General features: G+C 48.4%; 1 protein-coding gene across 1 annotated transcript in view; it reads right to left on the bottom strand.

Annotated features, from left to right (window-relative positions):
• COL27A1 (collagen type XXVII alpha 1 chain) overlaps positions 1 to 22,046 on the bottom strand; it is a 163,168-nt gene that overhangs the window by 33,081 nt on the left and 108,041 nt on the right. The window contains exons 30-38 of the mRNA XM_042786709.1: positions 14,700 to 14,753; positions 13,677 to 13,721; positions 13,464 to 13,508; positions 13,186 to 13,239; positions 12,333 to 12,386; positions 9,789 to 9,842; positions 8,085 to 8,138; positions 7,236 to 7,289; positions 5,619 to 5,726 (exon numbers count right to left, since the gene is read on the bottom strand). Of these exons, the coding sequence (XP_042642643.1) occupies positions 5,619 to 5,726; positions 7,236 to 7,289; positions 8,085 to 8,138; positions 9,789 to 9,842; positions 12,333 to 12,386; positions 13,186 to 13,239; positions 13,464 to 13,508; positions 13,677 to 13,721; positions 14,700 to 14,753 (522 nt within the window). The remainder of the gene's footprint in view (positions 1 to 5,618; positions 5,727 to 7,235; positions 7,290 to 8,084; positions 8,139 to 9,788; positions 9,843 to 12,332; positions 12,387 to 13,185; positions 13,240 to 13,463; positions 13,509 to 13,676; positions 13,722 to 14,699; positions 14,754 to 22,046) is intronic.

Raw genomic sequence — 22,046 nt, forward strand, 5'->3', positions numbered from 1 at the left:
GGTTAAAAAGGAAGTGGAAAAAGAACTCGGCTCCCAGTTTTGCTGAACAACGAGGGATTTTCTTGTTTCAGAGCATGTTGTATTTCATTACCTACAGGCTCTCCAATTGCTTTCCTGGAACTATAAAAACCTTGATATCAGATGTCTGCCTTGTATGACAACCAGCACATTACAGAAACCACAGTGCACAGCTATGGAGTGCAGCTGGAAACCCACCACCTCCTTCCTGCCAACTGGCTTGGGCCTTTCGCACAGCCACCGGTGGATCAGTTGTCCTCTAAGGGAAGGGCTGAAATGCTGTATTTTCTGTAGATGGAGAGAAGAAGCAGCGGAGAGGAGCACTTTTCGGAGGGTTGCTCTCAGGGACCACTTGCCTGTGTCCAGGTTGCTGGTTGCATACCAGTGACTTCAACCTTTGGCTCTTATCCTCTGTTGCAAAGAGCAGGATTGACTGGCAGCCAGATCCTCTGTAAACGCACATTACTCTCCAACAACGTTCTTTGGGTATTTCAGGCTTTGTGGCACTATCCCCTCATACACTTACAGGTCGGCAGATAAACTATATTTTTATTTTGGCAAATTACACCACGACACTTGTATTGTTGATGAATGCCTTGCCAAGGTTTGATGGGTCATTGTATCTTCCAGTCTCCCCACAAACTGCGGAGATATATCCTAGTCCCGCCTTGCCTGTACAGAAAGTCTGGATCTCCAGCAGACAACTCCTTCTCCCTGCACTGTTTCCCCCAGGATCTGCATCTCCAACCAGTCTCTCCGAATGGAGATGCCCAAACAGTCCCTGGTGCTCTGAAAGAGGAAGAGATTTTCAGCTATTTGCTGCTCAAATGAGTCAACCAGAGGTCAAATGGCCAAGTCCAGAAGAGAGTCAAGATCAAGTGAAGGCAACAAGTTTGCATTAGAAGGTGGAAACCACTGGGAGGAGATAACATGCAAGACAGCAGCTTGGGAAAGATGCACATCTCCGATGTGATTTTTGAAATCTCAAGTGGACCTTGCACTCAGCTGTGTGTTAGTGTTCAGGTGCTCTAATTTCTCTCATATGATGAGGGGGACAACTGGCCAATCCCTCTGCTGAGCAGGAACTGGAATTGAACGGAGCAGTGTGAACTTGGACAAAGTGACCAAAAGATAGAGGATACTCGCATATCTCAGCTCCAGCTGCCTTGAGTCCTGCCAGCCACAGCTGCAAGACTCATGGACCATCTGAGCTGCCAGGTTTGTTTGCTGAAATCCACTGGCTTTGAAACATGTACAAACTACCCCTGGAGACTCGGCTGGGGCCTCCCTGCTGCTTTTGTTTGAGATTTAAAACCACAGTGGAAACTGGTTTTCAGATATGTTAATACTGGAAATGGCTGAGCCAAGTTAAATCAAACTACCTTTGAAAAATGTTTCTCGAGCACCAAGGGAACTTTGGTTGTGCTCAGTCGGTATTGTTGTATCAGCATCAGGATGGCTTTCTGGAAGATCAAACCTTGCTCAATAAAGCCAGACCTGTCCCTGCTGTAGGGACTGACGGCCGGGTGAATGTCGCTCTTCTGCATGACCCAGAAGGGCAGCACAAATCCTTTATGCTCTCTCCAGCTTTAGCACCTGCGAAGGTGCTCCAGCACAACCCTTCATCTGCCACCTCCCAGGGAGCTCTACGACTGTGCAGACCAAAAAGCTGCTAACCTCTTTCCATCCCTTGTGCTGGCCCGTCGCCACATGGCGTGTGAGCCTGTATGTGCTCTGCCAAGTTCCCCAGCTTCTACCTGCTCTGTAGCTACACAGGGTGCTGCCAGCACCAGGCCTTTGCCCCAGGCCAATATGTACAAAATGGGCTGAAAATGTACCTGCAATAAAGGCAGATCATTTCAGAGCAATTAGATGCCTCATTTCCTACATTTGTCAAGAGGACACTTGATACTGAAGTGTCACATTCCTTTAGACATAAGCAAAATAAAGATTAAGACTAAACATGCCCTCGGTGTTAAGGAAAAATCTTCAAGAAGTGGCGTAGCTGCAGGGATTTGTGATGAAAAGAGTTTTTCCAGATGCCATCACTGCTTGCAGAGGGCACATTTCTGTGGGTCCCCTCCAATGCCAAGGCTGAGGGCAACACAGGGTCAAGCTAAGGTGTAGGAGAAGCTTGTCTCTATGTCCACAACTGCAAGTGGGCATCAGCTTCCTTGACCTAATATGAATCTTTCCCAGAAGCAGAAGATGAGTTACACAGTCCCAGATGAAGGTCAGTTTGTTGACACAGGTAACTAGACAGATACTTGTGTGTCTCTCCCCGTAACGGCACAGAAGCATTAACATCTCTCCTGTCCCCTTTGTAGTTGAGCAGGATATCTCAACAATGCTGGAGCAGAAACAAACAGCTCTAACCCAAGGAAAAGTCAGTGGATCCAGGCAGGAATGAAGTGAAGCACAGATGTAAGGACTCCTGGGTGTCGTACCAGAAGAGATCAAATAGAGATGCAATAGCTAAAGATGAAGTTCTCTTTAAAACCATCTAAACTGAGTATTGGACAGCGTAACACTATCACATCAGATGTATTAAAACCATATGCAACACGAGTAACGTGTAAACACAGTCTGCAGCACACCCAAACCCAGCGTGCCTCCTTCCTGCTATGCAAGTGCCTCCACACATTCCCCAGGAAATTTCCATGCCATCCGACAAATCCTGGACAGGAGTTTGTCACCGTGCAACCCTGGCATTTGCCCTTAGGCAAATGCCTTCAGGATTTTTCCCTGACAAGTTTTTTATCATTGTCCAGCAGCCTTAAAAACCTCTGTTTGTTGTACACGTTTGCGGTGGGCTGTGCCTGTGGTGGCTTTTGTGGCATGTCTTGCAGAGGATGGGCTGCTCGATATTCCAGCTTCCAATCCTCAGTTGGGAAGGAGCGGGATGCAGCTATCTCTAGTGCTTTGCATCTCTGAGCTGTAAGCTTTATCTTGGCAGAAATCTAAGGAAGATCCCACTAATATTTGTACCTTTTCTCCATGGGAAAGTAGGATAAAAGTCTCAAAGGAAAAATGGGAAGATAAAAATTATTTGTACTTCTGTCAGAGGACTTCCATCTTTAAATTACCTCAGTCAGTACAGGAACACCAGCCTATATATTAGGTTACAGCTAGGTGTTTGGCAGGCGAGGCAGTGTTATCTGGAGCCTATGTGGGTCTTAAAGTCTGCTTGAGTTTAGACATAAGGATATACAAAGCAGCATATTAAAATAGTAGATGGAAATATAGCACTCTGCATTAAAAAAAAAAAAAAACAAAAGAGAGTGATTATGAGCAGGAATCTTGGCGCTATTGACTCTTTTTTTTTTTTTTTTTTTTTTAAATAAAACAGAAAACGGCATCATGTTCCCAGGGACATGCTGGCAAACAGCAGGGACGGAGTCTGAGACAATCTATATTTTATACTGTATAACTTAATATGGCTTTTGCATGGTTTTAGTATTTTTATTGGTTCTTAGAACATGCAAAATATAAACATGTGAACCAGCCAGAAATACAGCACATGGAGGGCACTGAGGGCGGCTGTCCAGCCATGCCAGCCTGCAGCAGGGAGGGAGCTGGGATATTGGGGACCACCCCTCGCCCATGGTATGGCTCCAATCCTTCAAAGAGGTCCCTGTGGGTACAGGGGGCTGTGGCCAAGGATGGCCTTATTTGGGGCAGGACTAGAGCCTTTTCCTGCACATTTATGGTGCTGCACTGCAGTATTAAGCCAATGTTTCCACTTTCTAGTCAAGTCAGCGCTCGAATCCCAAATTCAGCCCAAAAATAACACAAATCCATCCCCTTTGCTGCTTCCATCCCCTCACACCCTTCTCTCTTCCCTCCTTTTAGCCAGCCACAACGTCACCAAAGGGAAAAACATGCTTTAACATCTAGCATCCACCCAGCACTCTGAGGTACCTGCCTGCCCTGCTGCCTCCCACCCATCCTGGGCAGGGATTTCAGAACTGCCACTGAACTTGGACTATTCGTTCCTTTTGACATGCCGGGGCTGCTCACATGTCTCCTGGACACCTGTGGGGTGGGAGCCAGCGAGTTCTCTGCCTGCATGAGCAGCAAGACTTGTGCCACGGGCGAGCACAGCCGCTCCAGCCAGGCTGGCTGCATCCGACTCAGCCGGGCTATCGCTTCACAGAAAGAGCCTTGTGAGTCCATGCCTCCTACAACTCTGATCCACAACAATAATCACAATGAATAAATCATGTCATCAAGCTGATAAACTCCACGTTTCAAGCAGGAGGGCCTGAGTTGGCTTGCAGAGCAGCCCACTGGGCAGAGCTATCCTCCGTCTGGCACCACTGAATGAGCCCCAGGCCAGATCCTGCCCAACTCCTCCAGCCCTGCAGCTCTCACCTCAGAGCCAGAATCACATTTTTAATTTCTATGGCACTGAGATCAGACCTCCAAGTGAAGCAGACATGCCTAGGATATTCATTAAGGATGAATAATTTCCTGCTATTTTCTTCTATTTGGTTTCTATGTTTAAGGGGGAAACCCTAAAAGGGAAAACCAGAAGTAAGCAAGTAATCACCAAACAAAAGTGAGAGAAGGCAAAAGTTGGCTATTTCCAAACTCCAGGCCAAGGCCAGCTGTGGCAGCCAGGGGAGACTCAGCTCCTCACAGTCCTCTGTACATCCTTCTCTAATACCCTGCTAGGTGCCATTTTACAGATGCAGTAGAGACGCAGTGTCCCAGGGCCTACAGCAGACCAGAGAAGTGATCTACATCTCAAGCGTGTACTGATTGAAAGATCAAGCTGTCTCTCCTGAATGTAGTTTTTCACAAAAGTAACATACCTTATAACAACATTTGCAACAAGTCACACCTCAGATGACCTCCTGCCCTAAGCATAGTCCTGCATCTACCAGAGGCAGTAGAAAATGCACGAAGATTAAAGCTTCCAATTGCTCTTGGTATTAAAGATAGCTCACTGCCTGCATCTCCCTTTCAGTCTGTCCCCAGGTGTTTTGCTGCAACATGGCATGCCCTGCCACACTAGTACTACTGTCTACAGTAATATTACAGTCTACAGTAATTACTGCCCTTTTCAAAAAAAAAAGAAAAAAAAAAAGATAGAGAGAAAAAAATGAAAAAAAAAAAAAGCGCCTATTTATTTCATACTAGGGTTTAAAAGCAATCCAGCCTCCCAGACACAAAACTGCAAATATTCTTTTGTCCTGTTGTTGCAAAAGGGTCTCATCTCTTCAGATGAGCTGGTTCGGCTCCTGCAGCCCAGAGCTTGGCATGTGCCAGCGGTGTCCTGATGCCCGAGCTGGGGAGCCTGTACTGCACCTCACGCTGCAGCCACTGGGAAGGTTACAGTCATCTTGCATATAGGGATTTAGACAAGAGCATGCAGCACTCTGCTGATCCTTTTGGGGCTAGGTGCAACTGCTGATTTGGAAACCAGAGTGGAGATGGCCCTATGGGGAGCACAGTTGCCGTGCTGGGCCAATATCCATACCCTGGCGATCTGAGATACACCCAGGGCTGCCAGTGCAGTGGGGGGAGAGCACCGGTCCCCACAGGAAACCCATGGACCAGCTACAGGGGAGAGTGGGCTGGTTTTGCAGACTCACTCGGACACCTGTGATGCCGGGATATCCAGGAGGCCCTTCTTTTCCCTTCAGTCCTTCGTTGCCTTTTTCTCCTTTCTCTCCTTCCAGGCCTTGCTCTCCTTTGTCTCCCTGTGGAAGAGAGGAAGGTGGGAGCTTTTCATACCCACACAACACATGGGTCACTGTACGTGGATCTTGAAAGGAAAAAACCCACCACATAATTAATATTTCAGGAGTCTGAGAGGAAGAGAGCCTGCAAGCAAAAGGATGAATGAGGATGAGTCATAATACACTTGACATTTAACAAAATGAGGAAAACCAGGTTTCTTTTTTTTTTTAAAAGTCTCTTGGCTGGAGGAGAAGGAACTCCCCCATTACACAAGGTAATCTGAACCCCTTTGCTTCTCCTACAATAGGCCTGAACCTCACACGTGAATCAGACAGGCGGACAAGATCTAAAAGTCTCCCTTGCCTCACCCAGAAGCCCTGAGCTCCGGATGCTAAAAGATTTTAAATAGGATGGGTTTGTCTAGAGCAGCTGCTTGGCTCTTGCTGCCAAATGGGAATCAGCCCAGGGCTCAAATAAATACTCTGTGAAACTGTGTCATCTTGCCTCCGTGATGGATCTGTGGTCTGAGCATGAGGTATCATGTCAAATCTCTGTTCTTATAAATGTTGGCACAAAATTGTATGGAGACAATCAAAAAGGCCAATTCTGTACTGAACAGAAGCACCTACACTTGTGCAAACAACCAGCCCTGACAATCGTTTTCCATTTGCACCTGCATTAGTGAGAGCACAGCAACATCTCTTCTGGTTAAAGAACTGCTCCTGCAGTGAGCAGTGGCTCTTCTAATGTCCAGAGACACAGCCAGGTTGAAAAGATCAGGTTTGGTTCAAGAGCTCTTGGGGACAGCTAGCAGGGGCAAGAGAATACAGAAGTCTTGACTGTCTTTAAGGAAGAGTCTTTTTGTCCAACATTCAGAGATAAGAGGTAGTAGAGACACATGGCAAATAGTTTAACTAGAACGGAGCAATAAGCTGCATTGTTGTGGGACCGGCTACTTTTTCTTTCCATGGAACAAAACTGTTGGCCTGTTTGGAAAGGATAGCTGTGCAGGGGCAGAAATCAGAGTCCTGTTCCAAAGGCAAGGTAGCAAACTCACAGCAGCTAGATACAGAGCGCAATGTAAGCCCTGAGCGAGCACCTGGGGCTTTGCCAAGAGGAAGGGGATCTGGTTTCTTTACTTGCTAACAATGTTCTGGTCAGCGGTGCAGGGGAGAGTGATGGACAATTCTTCATTTCCCCTGCCAGGCCCAGGAATTCCTGATTAGTTGGAAATTTAATCTACAAAGACTCAAATAAAACAGACAAATTGTTGGAAACTAGATTTTGAAGAACTTGACCTTTTTGGAGATCTGATCAGATGCCAAAAATGTGGGTAGAGGAGTGAAATAAGAGTAGTCCGTTATGTGTGCTTGAAGAAAAAAAAAATCCTTAGAGGAAGCAGGGCAGAGGCTTATTGCACAGAGGACCCAATAACCCCCTTGGCTTCAACCTGGCCCTGGGAACCACAGGGGCCTGAGTGCATGGAGATGTGTGTGAGGCCTGAAACATGCCACAGAAGTGAAGTTTACCTTGACACCGTCTGGCCCGGATGGCCCGTTGTCCCCTTCCAGCCCTGATTCTCCCTGCAAGACAGAAGCAAGAACTGTAAGGCTGTGCCTAAAAATGTTTTGTTTTTTTTTTTTTTCCCCCATGCTTTCTGCAGCTGACTCATGGCAGTGAGTTGGACTGCAGTGATGGGAGCCCAGCCCTGCATTTTGACATGGGTTCTATCTCATACCCTAATGCTGAACAAGCTCTTCCTGAAGCAAGAGCAGGAATTCAGCCTCTTGCTTTATTCTGATCCATAGTTTCTCCTCCATAAACCCTGCTGCTGGCCTGCAGGAAGACCTCCTTCCCTGTGTTGAAAAGGGGGCTCAGTCTGTATTCATTTAACCTGGGGCTTCCCCATCCTGCTCCAACAACTGACCTTAGTCCTGAGAAGGGACAAGAGCCACTGCGGGCTTCAATTCATGCATTCATCCCATCCCTGGCTCCCTCCCACGCGTGCATAGTGCAGCCAGTGTTTCCCTGCTTAATGCCCGCCTTCCTCTCCAGCGTCCCCCTGCCCCGTGCAGACCTGCACCCTCCCGGTGAACAGGACGGGTCTGTTCCCACACTGCCCCTTTCATACGCCAGGTCGTCCCAGCACTCTGCAAAGCGGCACTGGAGCAGCGGAGAGGCTCACGTAGGCTGGTGAGCTCAAGCTGACAGGCTCTGAGAGGAAGGTGCTCCCACTACCCGCCGAAGAAACAAGGGCCACGAGGGTTATGGGATGCCCAGAGCAAGGTCTGTCTGCCCAGGCTGTGAGTGAACAGGGAACAGAGCTTCTGGAGAACTGATAAGGCACAGAAGCCCTACCACAAGCTGGCTGTACTTACTCTTTGGCCAATGAGCCCTTGCTCTCCAGGGACTCCCAACTGGCCAGGATCACCCTAAAAAGAAGAAACCACAGACATGGAGACAAGCTGTTTACTGATGGCGAGAGAGCACGAAGCACTTCACATTGCAGCCCTCATTTTGACTTTTTCTTTCTTTCTCCCACACAAACACCTTCATTTCAGTTTGCAGGGGTGTCCCAGAGAACAGGTTGGCATCATCAGTGTCTCTGCTCACACAGGACCAGCACACACCTCGCAGGCACACACCTCTGTTGCAATGATGTTGGACAGGACAGGGATTAAGGAGCAGTTTGTGCTGCCTGCAGCTGCAGAAACAGAAGATATCCCCTAGGCACGGCCCTTTAGCAGAAAAGCAGCAATGCAGCGTTGTAGCAGTCACAACTGGAGCGAGGGAGAAGACAGCCAAGAGCTCTTTGAGATCCAGCATGACTGAGGAGGGTGGAGAAGAACCTGAATCTTTGATGGCACCAAAACGAGTGAACTGAATGTGTTGGAGCTGGCAAACAAATAGATCTTGGTGACAGGCTGTGAGGTTGCAATTTAGCACTGGGGGTACAAAGGCCATAGGGCAGCTATGCCCTTCCAAACTAACTGCTTTGCAAGGAAGAGAATTCAGGAAACACAGAAGCATAAGGGGAAAAAGGTTTGACTTATCCATACATCTCTTCATGCAGCAAACTGGTCTGCAAGCAATGACTGCCCAGAGCAACCCCAGCCTGCGCCAGAACCTCCCACCTTAGGAGGAGCAGCACGGGACTCTGGCAGCCTGACTCCCCAGCAAGGATGTGTTGATCTGAGAGTGGGTAAAGGGGTGTTTGTGCAAATCATTGTGTCCTGTTCCCAAGGAGGGCAGACAGGAGCATGGGAGCTGAAACACTTGTGCAGTATCAGGATGCCAAAGACACGGTAGCTCCAGTGAAGTGTCAGAAGATTTGCCAAGGAAAACATGGCAAAGGATGGGGCTGGGGGTGGGGAGCGAGGAGCAGCAAAGAGGAAATTGCATTTAATCCCCACACAGAGTCTGTTCAAATGCTCTGCACACAGGAGTGAACCTTCAAACCAAGCGGAAAGGGGGTTAGGATAAAATAAAAACCCCTCTGAGCTGCTCAGCACAGGGATCTTATTCAAACAAAGAGATGGTTTTTATAGGCCTATCCATGTGGACAGGAAGGTGTATTCATGGCTCTGGAGCAGGGCACTCTTCCCCCATAACCAGCAGAGGAGTTCAGTCCCCACAGAGCTGAGGTTTGGAAACTGTGGCAGGACCTTGTCTGAGGGTGTTTTTAAGTTTGGGACCTTCCTAAGACTCTTCTTGTTTCAAATTAGAAGCTGCTTGGATCTCTGGGTCTCGAGGACTCCCCTCTCCAGTCAGATTTTTGGATCTGCTAAAGATCTGAGCTTCGTTTCCAGGGCCCTTCACGGGCCCCATCCTGAGGCACAAGATCCCTGGGACGGTGCTTCTCCCCAGCACCAACAGCCTCCCCCTCGGATGGGGCTCAGGAATTCATAACAAAGGGCTTAAAGCTAACCTGATTTCATTTTTTAAATCTTATCTTTTGTTGAATATGCTGTCTACTTTGGCTGCTGGAGGGTGAACCTGCAATGTTACCCAGTCCTGCAGGAACAGAAGTTGCTATTATCTCCCTGGTCTGTCAGAGAAATCACACTAAGGGTTTTTCTTACCTTCACGCCAGGTTCACCTGCAAGGCCAGGTTGTCCCATTGAGCCAGGCGGTCCCTGGGAAAGAAAAAAAAAAAAAAAAGATAATGAAAAAACCCATTGTAACCAAGTAGAAAGCAAGATCAAAGACATAATTCCTTTAGCAGAGCCCTCCTGGGACAGCAGAGCCCTGCTTGCAATGTAATTACCTCCCTGGAGCTGGCTCAGGGTACACAGCATCAAAGAGGCTCAGTACCCCCCTGTGCCTGGTTCCTGGGAGGGCTCTGCTCATCTCTTACGCCTCCCCTCTCTCCCCAGCCCTGTGGCAGCCCCCCAGTCTCCTCTACCAAGCATCTCTCTCTAACTCCTTCCAACCCCTCTGTTTTCTAAGGTTAGTAACCATGCCAGGAGCAGCATTGGGACTAGTTGGGAACAGGGGGAAAAGGTCCAGAATTAGACTCGAAAGCCCTTCAGAAGGGTCCAGCAGGTTGGCTGATACTTAGGATAACAGAAATGCTCAGCTGTGCTCTTGCTCACTGCCTTCCTGCAACCCCACTTCTCCATTACTGCTGGCTGGCGTAGGCAAGTTCCTCGTGCCACCAGTCTCATTTCAGTTAGAGTTAATCGTTAACTCGGCTTCAGGGTTTGCTGGTGCCTTGACTTGCCCTGCCTTCACGGGAGCTGCTGCCCCAGGCACCCAGATTTGAGCTGAGCCTTTGGCCCCATGCTCTCGCAGAGGCAGGGGCATCAGGGTGCTACCAGCTCCAGGACAGATAAAGGGAGCCAAGAACAGCAAGGTGAAACCAAACCCTCCAGCACAAACTTTGGCCAGATTAGCTTTGACATCCATCACCTGCTTTCTCTGACTGTAATGGGCCAGCAAACACCCTAACGCCAACGACTGGGCTCCGACCAGAAATCCACGGCCCAGGGCTGTGGCCAGGCTGTACTAGCTGAAAACAAGTGGCTGGCAGATGAGAAAACATGGCCCTATCTGTCTGAGTATAGACCCTGGTAGAGAGGCTTGGCACTCCTCAGAGAGCCAAAAATGAGTGCCTGACCTGGAAAACTATGGGAAGTAAGATAGAAAGACGGAAGACGAGAGAATGACCTTGCAAACTGTTCTTAGTGTCCAGCAGCCACGTGCAGCCTTGCGATAAAGGGGTCATGTTCATTAGCTATCTTTAGTACCAAGATCAACTAGGACCTTTAATCTTTGTGCATTTTCTACTACCTCTGGGAAACATGGGGAAATGAGAATCTGTAAAACAAGTCCAAAGATGGGACAGCAGAGATTGTCTTTAAAGGATTTGAGTGGTTTATTTACTTATGATATTTGCTTTCCGGACAACAATCTCCCTTCTCTTTACAGTTGGGAATAAAGGAAAAAGGAGCACATAGTCAAGGGAGCACTCTGCTGCCCAGGGAATAAAGCCAGTTCCTGGCTTGCTGAAAAGGATTCAAGCAGAGGAGGGAGCAGGGTGTGTGTTGGGTTTATGAACAAATGGTCAAGTCACGCAATGAGAAAATTCAAGCTCCAATGAAAGCAAAAATCCTGCTTTGGTTTCTCCAGAGGTGCCAGTGCAGAGAAAGGCTCCTGGAATAGTCACAGATTTGAATAAAGCTCTGTACTTTCTCGGTTGGCAACTTCCAGAGTGGCTCAGTAGCAGCCTTCCAGCTCCTCAGTGTGGTTTACCACGCTGAGAGCTCGCTCCATCCAGTCTAGCAGCCATGAGAATGGAAACTTTCATGACTCATACACTTTGCAGTAGACTGCATTAAAAGCCACCTTCGCTGCTGTTTTCACAGCCGAGAGGAACATCGTGTCTGTATTACAGCTCAGGACCTATGGAAAGCAGCTACCCAAGGGGAACTGGCACATCTGGTATAAACAGCCAAGACTATAATTCTTCGTGGGGAGTGAAATCAAACCAAGACTGAAGTGAGTTAGGGGGAAACCATGGAGGCATCTCCTGCACTCCATAGGGGCACTGTTTGGCAGCTGCTGCTGCTTTGGTTATGGTGTGTTTGTGCCACTGCTTCATGGCAACGGCAACCCAAAAGCACAGTCAGCAGCAAAGGCGTTTCTCTGAGCTTCCTCCAGCGGCTTGTGATGGGACTGCCATAGCAATGCAGGCGGGCTGACAAAACTGTGTCTTGTCAGCAGCAGCACCAGTAAGGGGGAAAGCAGATACCAGTTTTCAGTTTGAATTATTATTGTATTTGTCCCCTGACTCTGCACCCTGGTGCAGAAAGGTGGTCCCTGGTGTGGTGGTAGAGCCATGCCTGGGACAGGCTTGGTAGTGCAATCAGCTTTGAAATGTTTCTCTTGTTGTGAAGATGGGTCTGCACATCTACCAACTGGGTGTCTATGGCCTGGGATGAAAGTGGTGCTCAAATTTCTGATTTTCACTGTTTGCTTTGGAAGCTGACTCTCAGACTTGAGGGAAATCCTTCCTGCTTCTGTCCCCAGGAGTGGAAGGATGTGCCTCTGCACATTTACTCCACCCTCTGTCCTGCCACTCTTGATGCCAGGGGAAAACAAATAGGTGTAAAGATCAGACCTACCTTATGCCCGATTTCTCCCAAAGGCCCAGGTGGCCCCTGTGGTCCTTGTGGACCCTGAAAAACAGAGAGACAAGGTTCTTTTCATACAACTGTTTTCATTTCTGAAGGGCCATTGCTTCCATGGTCTGTAAGATAAAGCACCAGTTCCCTCTCACATCATAGTGGAGCTATGCACTGTGCAAGAGATGGCCAGTGAGATGGAAAAGTCAGCAACAGGTGTGCTGAGCCACCTTAACAGGCAAACAGATCAGAAGGCCCTTAACCTTTCTGGCTCCCATCTAAAACAACTGCAGTTGGCAACCTGAAAATGCCTGGTTTACCCTCTCACTTCACAGTCTAGGTCAGTCCCCACAGACACAGAAAGAAGATGATCCCTCTTCCTGCTTCAGTGGTCCTGTTGGCCGTCCTTGAGGAATGTGTCTTCACCTGTCATCTCCCACTGCCTCCCCCTGAGCTGTGGGCTCAGTTCTGACACCATCAGCCTCCTGCCTGGTCCCCCTTCTGCTCTACCTACCAGCCCAGTCCAACTCCTCCTGTTACATCCGACCCTGTCCCAGACCCAGCTTTGCCTTCCCTTTCTCCTTTCTCTTCCGAAATCCAGCCCAGGCTGTATCCTGTTCTGTCCCTGGTTGATCCACAGTCCCCTTTTGCTTTCCAGGGGTCTGACCTTGTCTTTCCTCATGCCTCCTAGGACTTTAGCCAAGTCTTTCACATCCCTGACAATGCTGGAGTTGGCAAGGACAGAGAAGCTGGGAATGGGAATAAGTGGCGAGGAAGACAGTCAGAGAAATAAATGAAGTGTCTGTGTGTGTGCAAGGAAAGACAGATGAAGAGACAGAGATAAGACACTTGCCGGGTCGCCTGGAGCCCCTTTTGCTCCTGGAGGTCCAGAAGGTCCTTGGATACCCTAGAAAAATTAAAAACATCAATTCAGCTCCAACCCTATAGCACTTCTTCACATGCCACTCGGCAATAACACGCATCTCATAAACGCTCCAGTAAAAGGAGTGGAGAGGTGGCCCCCTAAGTGTGAGTCACTGTCCAAATTCTTCCTTCTGGACCAAGACTCAAAACTTACAGACGTGAGTGAAACCAAGGTTATGAAAGGAAGCACAAGGGATGGACACTTACTGGGAAGCCACGTGCTCCTGTCTCCCCCGTCTCACCCATCTTCCCCTGTGAACACACAGTTACAGCAATTAGCAGCTGGGAATGTGCTGACACCCACGGTCCTTTGCCCAGGAGAAGCTGCAGTTCCCTGGGCACAGTGTAAGTGTGGGTACCCCCGTGTGGGACTGACATCATGCCAGGTTTGGCAGGCATTGGCTCTTACAGAGGACATACCTGCAGACCATCTGGCCCCAGCTTGCCTGGCTCTCCTGGTTGGCCCTGTAAAGCAAAAAGACAAAGACATGTTGGCAGGAGCACAAACTACCATTTCTGTTCTTCTGCCCCAGCCCATCTGCTCTTGCATTTTTGTGCATCAATATCCCGCTCCAGCTCCCTACAGCTTTTGAGAGGCCAAATGCTCAGCATCGTGCCCTGAGGAACACTCCAACAAAGAGGGAGTGTGGGCAATGGGCTGCATGACCTAAGGTTTTTTGAACAATCACTGCTTTGGAGGAAGCTGTGGTTCTCAGGAGACTCAGCATAACTGTGCCTGGCAGGGCATGAAATAAGGGAGATTCTCCAACCAAACTGCACTCTCAGAATCATGTGTGCTGTGCAGGGGATGGGTTCTGTGATGTTCTATAGTAGAACAAGGGTCCAGCACTGCCACATTACTCTTAAATTAAGCTGCTGCCAAAGGCAGAAACTCTCCCATGCACCCATCTCAGAGCCTACTGTGGAGCAGGCTCACCCTCGGTGAGTGTCTGCTTGGGCAGGGTATCTGCCAGGCTCTCCTTGCAACAGGCATCTCTTGCCCTGCATTTTTTCCTGTCCTGATATAATTAACATCAAGTACATCAGAACAGATATGTATTCCCTGAGGTCATATTTAACCAGTCATGTTAAATTGCTCTGATTTTAGTCCTGTGTTCAGATCTAACAGTCAAGTGCCCTCACTGACAGTTAAAGTCACTCCCATTCCTGTGAGGGACTCTATTACTTTAGCAGAGGCCCTTTTATGTTTGTGGACTGCCTCTGTACTCAGGGTCTCAAACCCCAGCAGCAAGGGCCCCCATACCCATATTGGACAGATTTTACTCCAGTTGCACAAAAGGCTCATCCCTGCTGGTTGATCCTCACAGAGCGACTGAACATCCCCCCCTTCCTGGAGGAGGACGTGACCTTGATCCTGTCCATAGCATTTCACAACACAGCTAAGAGCAGCTTTGGCCAACCTGGCCACCCACTGGCACTCACCTTGCCACCTCGTGACCCTGGCTCACCTACTGGTCCATCAGGCCCTCTGGCACCCTGGAAAAAGGCAAAAGAGAGGCAAAAATAAGATCACAGACTGCATGTCTCACTGGAAAATACAGCAGCTACCCTAGCTTTGGCCACCAGGAAAGGCCATGAGATCAGTCCTGTCTAAGCCAACTTGTACCTGGTTTGGTTGAGCACAGCAGCGTGGAGCCCAGGACTCAAAAGATCCTTTTTGTGTTTTGTTGCTTCATTTTTCACTGTTACCAGTACACAGCACCAAAATACTTTTTATTCCTGCTAAACCAACTACCAACCGCAAACCAAAGCCAGGGGAGAAAAGCAGGTGAGAAACAGCCTTATTTTCAGACAACAGTTACATGACAACAGTTTTGCAACACACAGACTTGCAGTTCTAGACTTATTAATAGCAAACCTCTTCCTTCCTAGAAACCTTGCTTTTCCAACTGTCCCTGCCCTTAACTCTTGGCATGCTATGCTGTCTCATGGTCACAATCAGGGCAATAAAGCTACAAAATATACAGAGGCACCCAAGCCATCAACATGCAGTACCCTCACAATTATCCTGGGCCCCAAACTGCTCCCAAAGAGCAGGGTATATTTGCTGGCAGCTGAACTCCAAGCCTTCAGCTAGAGTTACCTGCTGTTTGAAGAACTGGCTGCTGCTAAGGGCCGGGCAGGTGCTCATGCATATGCAAGCTGGGAGAAGCTCAGGCTGCCGTGCCTGCTCTGGCATGTCTGGTCCTATGCCCGGCGTCTGCTCCCGGGCGTGTGTGTGTGTGCAGCAGGCACGAGGAGCTCGGGAGGTGTATGGGACACGCACGCTGCTGGAAACGCTCACAGCACGTACGAGAGTCCAGGCAGTGAGCAATCCTGGATGCGATTAGCTAAAATTAAACGGCTCATGGTACACCTCGAGCATCCTCGAGGAAGAGGTGTCCTTGCTCTTCCAGAGGTTTCTAAGCGAGGAGAGTCCAGGGAAGAGGGGATAGCTGTGATCTAGCTTTCAAGCTAATTTCAGAAGAGCTGAATGCACCATATAAACCCCATAAACCAGTGTGTCACACTGACAGAGAATAAACAGAGCCATAGTCAGGGAAAATAAAACAGTAAAAAAAGGGCATATCAAGAGACTCTATTAACGCACGTCATGTTCATAATCAAGCCATGAGCTCAGTTGGGACTCTTAGGCACTACTGCAATATAAATAATAAATAAAAACACAGAGCAGTGCTAGAATGTAGTGGTAAGAGGAATCCTGAGAGCAGGCCAATGTGGAAATAGAGAAAACAGGAGCCAATATGCTTAATCGGGATGCAAACTGAGTGCCAAAAGTAATAACAAGGCTAGGGAGCCAATGCGTTAGAAAAGCAACTTCAGTATGACAGGCAAAGAGAGAGATACTCACAAAGAAAGGCAGTGTAACAGCAGAAGATGTATAGGAAACGTAGCCAAATTATTACAGCAGACAAACACTGTCAATATAAAATAATGCAAAAACTTCTACTGTGCTTGGCAAAACCATGTGTCGTTGAGCGTACCAGAGATTAAATAACCAAAAGCCTGTATTGCATGCCAGTAAGTCACAGCTCTAAAGAATGCTCAGCCTGGTCTCCAGGACAGATGGACAGAGGAGGACTGTGCACCAGATGGGAACACCATGACCAAATGGGGTGTTTCACAGGTCAGAGCTTTGTTACACTAATGTAATGGCAGCTCTCACAAGCCCTAGACCCCAAGTGCCCTGGCTCGTACTGGCCACTAGATCAGAGAGGAGTAAAGACCAAAAGTTTTATTAATGCATATCCCTATAAACCTCAAAGCACAATGACGTAAACCAGAAGGTCATTTAAAAGCAGGGCTACTGACAGCTCAAGTCAGACAGCACTGTCAGTTGGAGTAGTGGGAGAGCAGGGCTTGGAGGTGTCTGGAGTGGCTTGAGACACCCAGCAAAATACACAGACCTGCCCTGGGCTGGATACCAGGCTGCCCAAGGAGAAGGGAAGCATCAACATGTGTATGGCTTTGGCACCCTGGGAGAGCAACCTGCCACCCAGCTCCTCATCCTCCCTGGAAAACAAACTGTTCCCCTCCTCTTTGAGCAGCCATTTAGATAATTTGTGCAATTACATCTTTACTATCCAAGATGATGGGGTGATGTGAAGAAGGGGAAGGATGTGCAGAGGGGAAGGATTCAATAGCTCAGTCCTGACATTACAGAAGGAGGGAGCAGGGATCAGAGACAAGTGGGACACAGAAATGACAGTGATGACCCAGGTTAGATGTTTCCATTCCAGGATGGATGCTGCTGGGTAAGGAAAGTGGGATGAGACTGGCCCCTCCAGACCCATCTCTAGTTTTCCCTGCCCTGTCCAGCCTCTTTGCCGGTTCTGGGCTGCTCTGAGCCGGGTGGAGGCTGCCAGGTACCCTCAGCCCTCACTCAGAGCTGCAGCCACGGCAGTGACGGCTGTGGTTCTCAGTGGTCCGACCTGGCAGGGCTGGCTGGCTGGGGAAGTGTTTACAGTATCCCCATTTCTTCCTTGTCACCAGCATCACAGAATCTGCCAGGGCAATCTCACTTCACAGCAGTCACCTGCCTAATCCCATCACAACACATCTCATCGGCATCTGACCTAAAGAAGGAGAAAGTGACCCTGTATTCGCAAATGCATGTAGCAAGCTTCATCATCTCCAGCCTCCTGGGCCGAAACCCAGGATAAAGGCTTCCCCTAATTCGCCCTGACAGGAAAGGCTACATTTAGTCAATTAGTTAAATCTTTAAAACTCTCTTTTACTGACAACGCCGGTTAGAGATGAGTGAGTGAGGTCCTGGCAGCTCTCCAGGGAGCATCCCATGCCAAATGCCTCAAGGCACAGCACGGTGCATTCCCCTGCAGACCTGGTGGCTTGGCCTTGCAGGCAGGGCTGAGCGCAGCTCCCCGGGCTCCCCTCGGACCCTCACTGCTTCCAAATTAACTGAACACTATGCATGCCTACCCTGAGAGCGGCAGGGCAGAGAGCTCAGGACGAGCGTGTAGAGAAGTGTCTTGGGGAACGTTGTCCTAAGTGCATATGCAACATGGACCCCTCCTAAAATTGGGGTAAGTGAGTGCAGTGAAAGGCATGGCTTCATCACCAGTGTCAGCATCTCTAGGAGCCCATGAAACAGAGAAGGAAGCTTTTCTTTAGTCTGTGTTTGTATTTATACGGCAGTACACAGCTCATGAGAGGTCCTGCTGGGCCAGGGCTGTACAAACAGTGCAAGCTCCAAGTAGCTTTACAATGTAAACAGGAAAAAAAGAAGGGTTAAATCAAGACCTGTCTGTTCCTCTGCACATGGGCAGTCAAGGCACAGAGATGCAGGTCCACGGCTTATGGAGCATTTGAGAACCTGCTCAACCGTTTCACCAAAGCCGGTTGGACATGAATACGCGGCTCGGAGGCATTGCCATGTCTGTCTCAAAGCAGCTCACTCAAGGTCACGCAGGGTGTCCCAGCAGAGACATGCCTGGGCAGTCCCACTGCAGAACATGAGCCACAAGACCAAGTGTCATCACTCATTGCTACCTAAACAGATGAGTTTCCCCTTTTGGCTGTGTTGTCAGGCGAGGGGAGCCAAAGTGGTATTGTGCAGGAAATCACAGCTCCGTGACCCTGCGTCCAAATGCCGATGCTCCAGCTGCAGTAAGTCACGCCTGTGCTGAGGTCCTGGATCTCAGCGGGCAGTGAGACACTCAGGGCTGAGCAGAGCACAGCATTTTTAAAATTCTAGTTTCAATGTCTTACGTGGGCACATTTCTCACTGTAATCCCTGTGCAGGTCCCCATGGAGCTATGTAGTAGAAAGCTAGTGTTAAATCTTTGCAAGTCTCACCTGCAGTCACATTCTGCTCCTTGTAATCATGAATTATTTTTAATGTAGGCTCCAGCAACAGTATCAAAGCAGGTCACAGTGCCACACGATCAGTGGGTACACAGGCCAAGACAGTATTTCCCTCAGAGACGTGCAATACTGAGAAGTGCTATCAGCAATCTCAGACTAAACAAAGTGTTACGATGTTGGCTAGGTATGAACAGCACCGGCTCACAAATGCAGGTGAATTCAGCTCCAGCCTTTACAACTCAGGTTTAATGCTAGTCCACGTGAGGCAATAGAGATATACTCTGCTGCTAGAGTAGACAACATTCCTGCAGAACAGAACTCAATAAGGTGTTCCCACACAGCAGTGCTGCATTTCCCCCTGTTTAAACAGATACTCAGAGCTCAAAGAGAGGCAGTAACTGGCCTCTGAATAGCAGAAGCAGGAGCACAGACAAGCAGTTAATAGCTCTTTTCCAGAAATCCAAAGCTTCTTCCTTACCCCTTTATCCAAATATTGATATTTTACTATCACAGTCTGGCCAAATAAAAAGCAAGTAGATGCCTCGACTGAAGCTGAATGGAGACAGAGCTGGCCATAGATCTGTAGCTAACTTTTCTTCAAACACTTCTTATGCTTTTTCAGCCAACTAGAAAGATGTCTAGGAGCAAAACAATATACCTCTGCTTTTTCTTCACGAACAACTTCTCAGCTGGGCCTGGAAAAAGCAACTATTTTCAGGTTTGTTTAGATAATGCCACTTTACGAATCCCTTGCATTTACAAATTCCTGCAGTCAGCGATGCTGCGCAGCCTTGGGTCCGTGTGGCAGAGCTGGCGGTCCCCTCCTGCAGCTAGTGGCAGAGTAAGGGGAGAATGAATGGCACGGTGGAAAAGAGAAATGTGCTTTGGGATTTCAAAACCTCCTCTGAGACACCTGAACCAGTGCCCAGTGTCCCCTCCAGTGAGAGGATAAAAGCCCAGAAATATTGACAAACACCTTGGGCAGAAGAATGGGGCAAGGTAAGTCACTTTACAGCAGGATTTCAGGTGCAGCTTTATGATCTGAGTTGCAAAGTCATGGCTCCAGTTGATATTTAATGTTTTGCAGAGATTCTCAGTCAATACTTGGACTTTTTGATATTGCTATCCTCAGTAGAGGATGCTGGTGACCACATGTTTTCCTGCTGTGAGGAGCTGATTAACAGAAATGTGCTTTTGAATTTAAGTGAAATAGGGTGAGGGACTTGCTGAATCAGCTGCCTCCACATTTAAACCTTGATTTGGTTAAATAATTAGGTTTAAGCATGTGCATAGCTGTCACTAGCTGAACGTTAAGCACATGTCTAAGTGCTACACTGAGTACAGATGAAGGGAAATAAGCCTGGGCTCACATGTCCAAGTTTCTTGTCCTTAGGGAAGAGGAGAAGGGAAACCATATTTGTGGAAGATGGTTCAGTATCAGTTTGATAGGCTAAACGATGACTTGGGAAGGAATAATAGCCCTGTCATGACTAGAAAGAAGGTTATAATTTTAAAAGAATTTTCTTTTTATAATTTGTACTTATATCTTGACAATACATAAGCTATCACAACATAAATACAGACCCCCAAAAGTCTCCATTGTTCCTTACAATCAAAACCATATTTGCTATTTATGTTTCCTTCAAAAGCAAAATTACTTTAATGAAGTATCCACAAACAGAGCTCATGGAATCCACAAACATCTGGCAGAGGCTACATTCATGTTTCCATTCTGAATTGAATTACGTCCTTTTTGTAAACGAGGATAGACAGAGGGTAATGTCTGAAATTACAGTTGGGGGATTATTTCTCCATCCTGAGAAAATCAAGAGCCAGAATAGCAGGAGAAACTAAGCAAACAAAGAATACTATGTGCCTGGAATATCTTCTGAGAGCATGAAGAGAAGGAAAACATGAAAGAGAGATATACAAACCAGAAATCCTCCAGGCAGGAGATCTTCTGGTCCTTACAATACCGACTTTCCCACATCATATTCACTGAAATATGTAGGTTTTCAGAGCAAAGCCCAAGTACCTCCCTTCTTCTGGGGATCTCAGAAAGGATGTCTGTCTGTTTCACAAATTTTGTATGGATTATATCACAGTGGTGCTCAAACGCACCAAATCTCCACCACGCCACCGTCCAGCAGCGGGTGTTGGGGGCAGGATCTGTGCAGGGCACCAGCAGCAGATCCAGGAGCTCAGTGCCTGCTGGCAGAGGCTTACCCCTCTCTGATACCGGTGTTCTTAGGGCAAGATCAGGACCTTGATGGACCCTCTTCCCCAGGCACTGCCTCCTGCTCTACCTCCACGTTCTGTATTTCCTGGGGTGACTTCTTGCAGGGCTCTGCAGTCAGCCAGGATAAAGACACTGCTGCATTTCCAGTTTTCAAGGCTGGGATGCACCTTGAAGTCTGGGCTTCCTCAGCAGAGAAATGTCCAGGGGGAGGGACTGGTAGAGGATCTGCCAGACTCAACATCTAGAGAGGAAATGCAAGCCAAGGCCATGAAGCTGAGTGTCTCTACCATCCGGTATGCCATTTTGAGGATGGACAGTGCTGGCAGCAGTTGGTGTCCTGCAGGATTTCTCCTGAGGGTTTGGCATCTTCTTTCTGGATCCAGCTACACCTAAAGGCAGGTCCCTGCTGTGCCAGCCAACCTCCTTTCTTAGAAGCTGAATCCAGCTTTGCTCTTGGTTTTACCTTATGTGATAATAAATATCCCCTTTGCCATTCCTGACAGTATGAATGGAGCTGAAAACAGCCTGGTCAGATGTACTTTCCTTGTGGGTTGAGGACTTTAGGCCAACGCAGATGTAAGAAGCCAAAGAAGATTTATGTGAGTGAATCTTGCACAACCCAAGAGCCAAACACTGCAGTTGCACTGCTGCCTGCCGTAAGGAGAGGCTCGGTGCCAGGGGATGCGGCTGGCATTCCTGTCTGGCAGCTGGGAGGAGGCAGCACTGGGACTCCTTCTCTGTCACTGCATATATTAAAGGCACTGGCAGAAACGTCTGATCCCCTCGGACGACCCAGCTCTCCAAGAGCCCGCACAGTTGGCAGCCTGGATTCATTCAGGAGGCGTTTCCCGTTCAGCTCCATGCTGTAGTTTTACCTTGAGATATTTTCTGCTGTCCGTTCAAAGCCTCCAGTTTCTCATCTGTCATGTTCATGGATGTCCTGGACAGCTCAGTTAATTGCTTTTGTGTAGCACAGAGAAACCTCGCTCCTCAGGGGACCCTCTGAGCGGAGCTGGGGAATGAGATCTGTGGACCTTTTTCCCAGCCACAAGTTAAAAGCTGAATCCTGATATTCATCTGATGGGCTTGGATGTTACTGGTGTCCTTCTAGCTGTGCTCTTAAAGCTTAAAGCAGTTCCGGGGTACGTAACTGTGGTTATAAAGCTTTCTAGCTGGTTATTCTATTTCCTTTTCCCAGTCCCAGC

This window comes from Tyto alba, unplaced genomic scaffold (assembly GCF_018691265.1).
Source record: "Tyto alba isolate M040663 unplaced genomic scaffold, T.alba_DEE_v4.0 Super-Scaffold_11, whole genome shotgun sequence".
Lineage (NCBI taxonomy): Eukaryota > Metazoa > Chordata > Aves > Strigiformes > Tytonidae > Tyto > Tyto alba.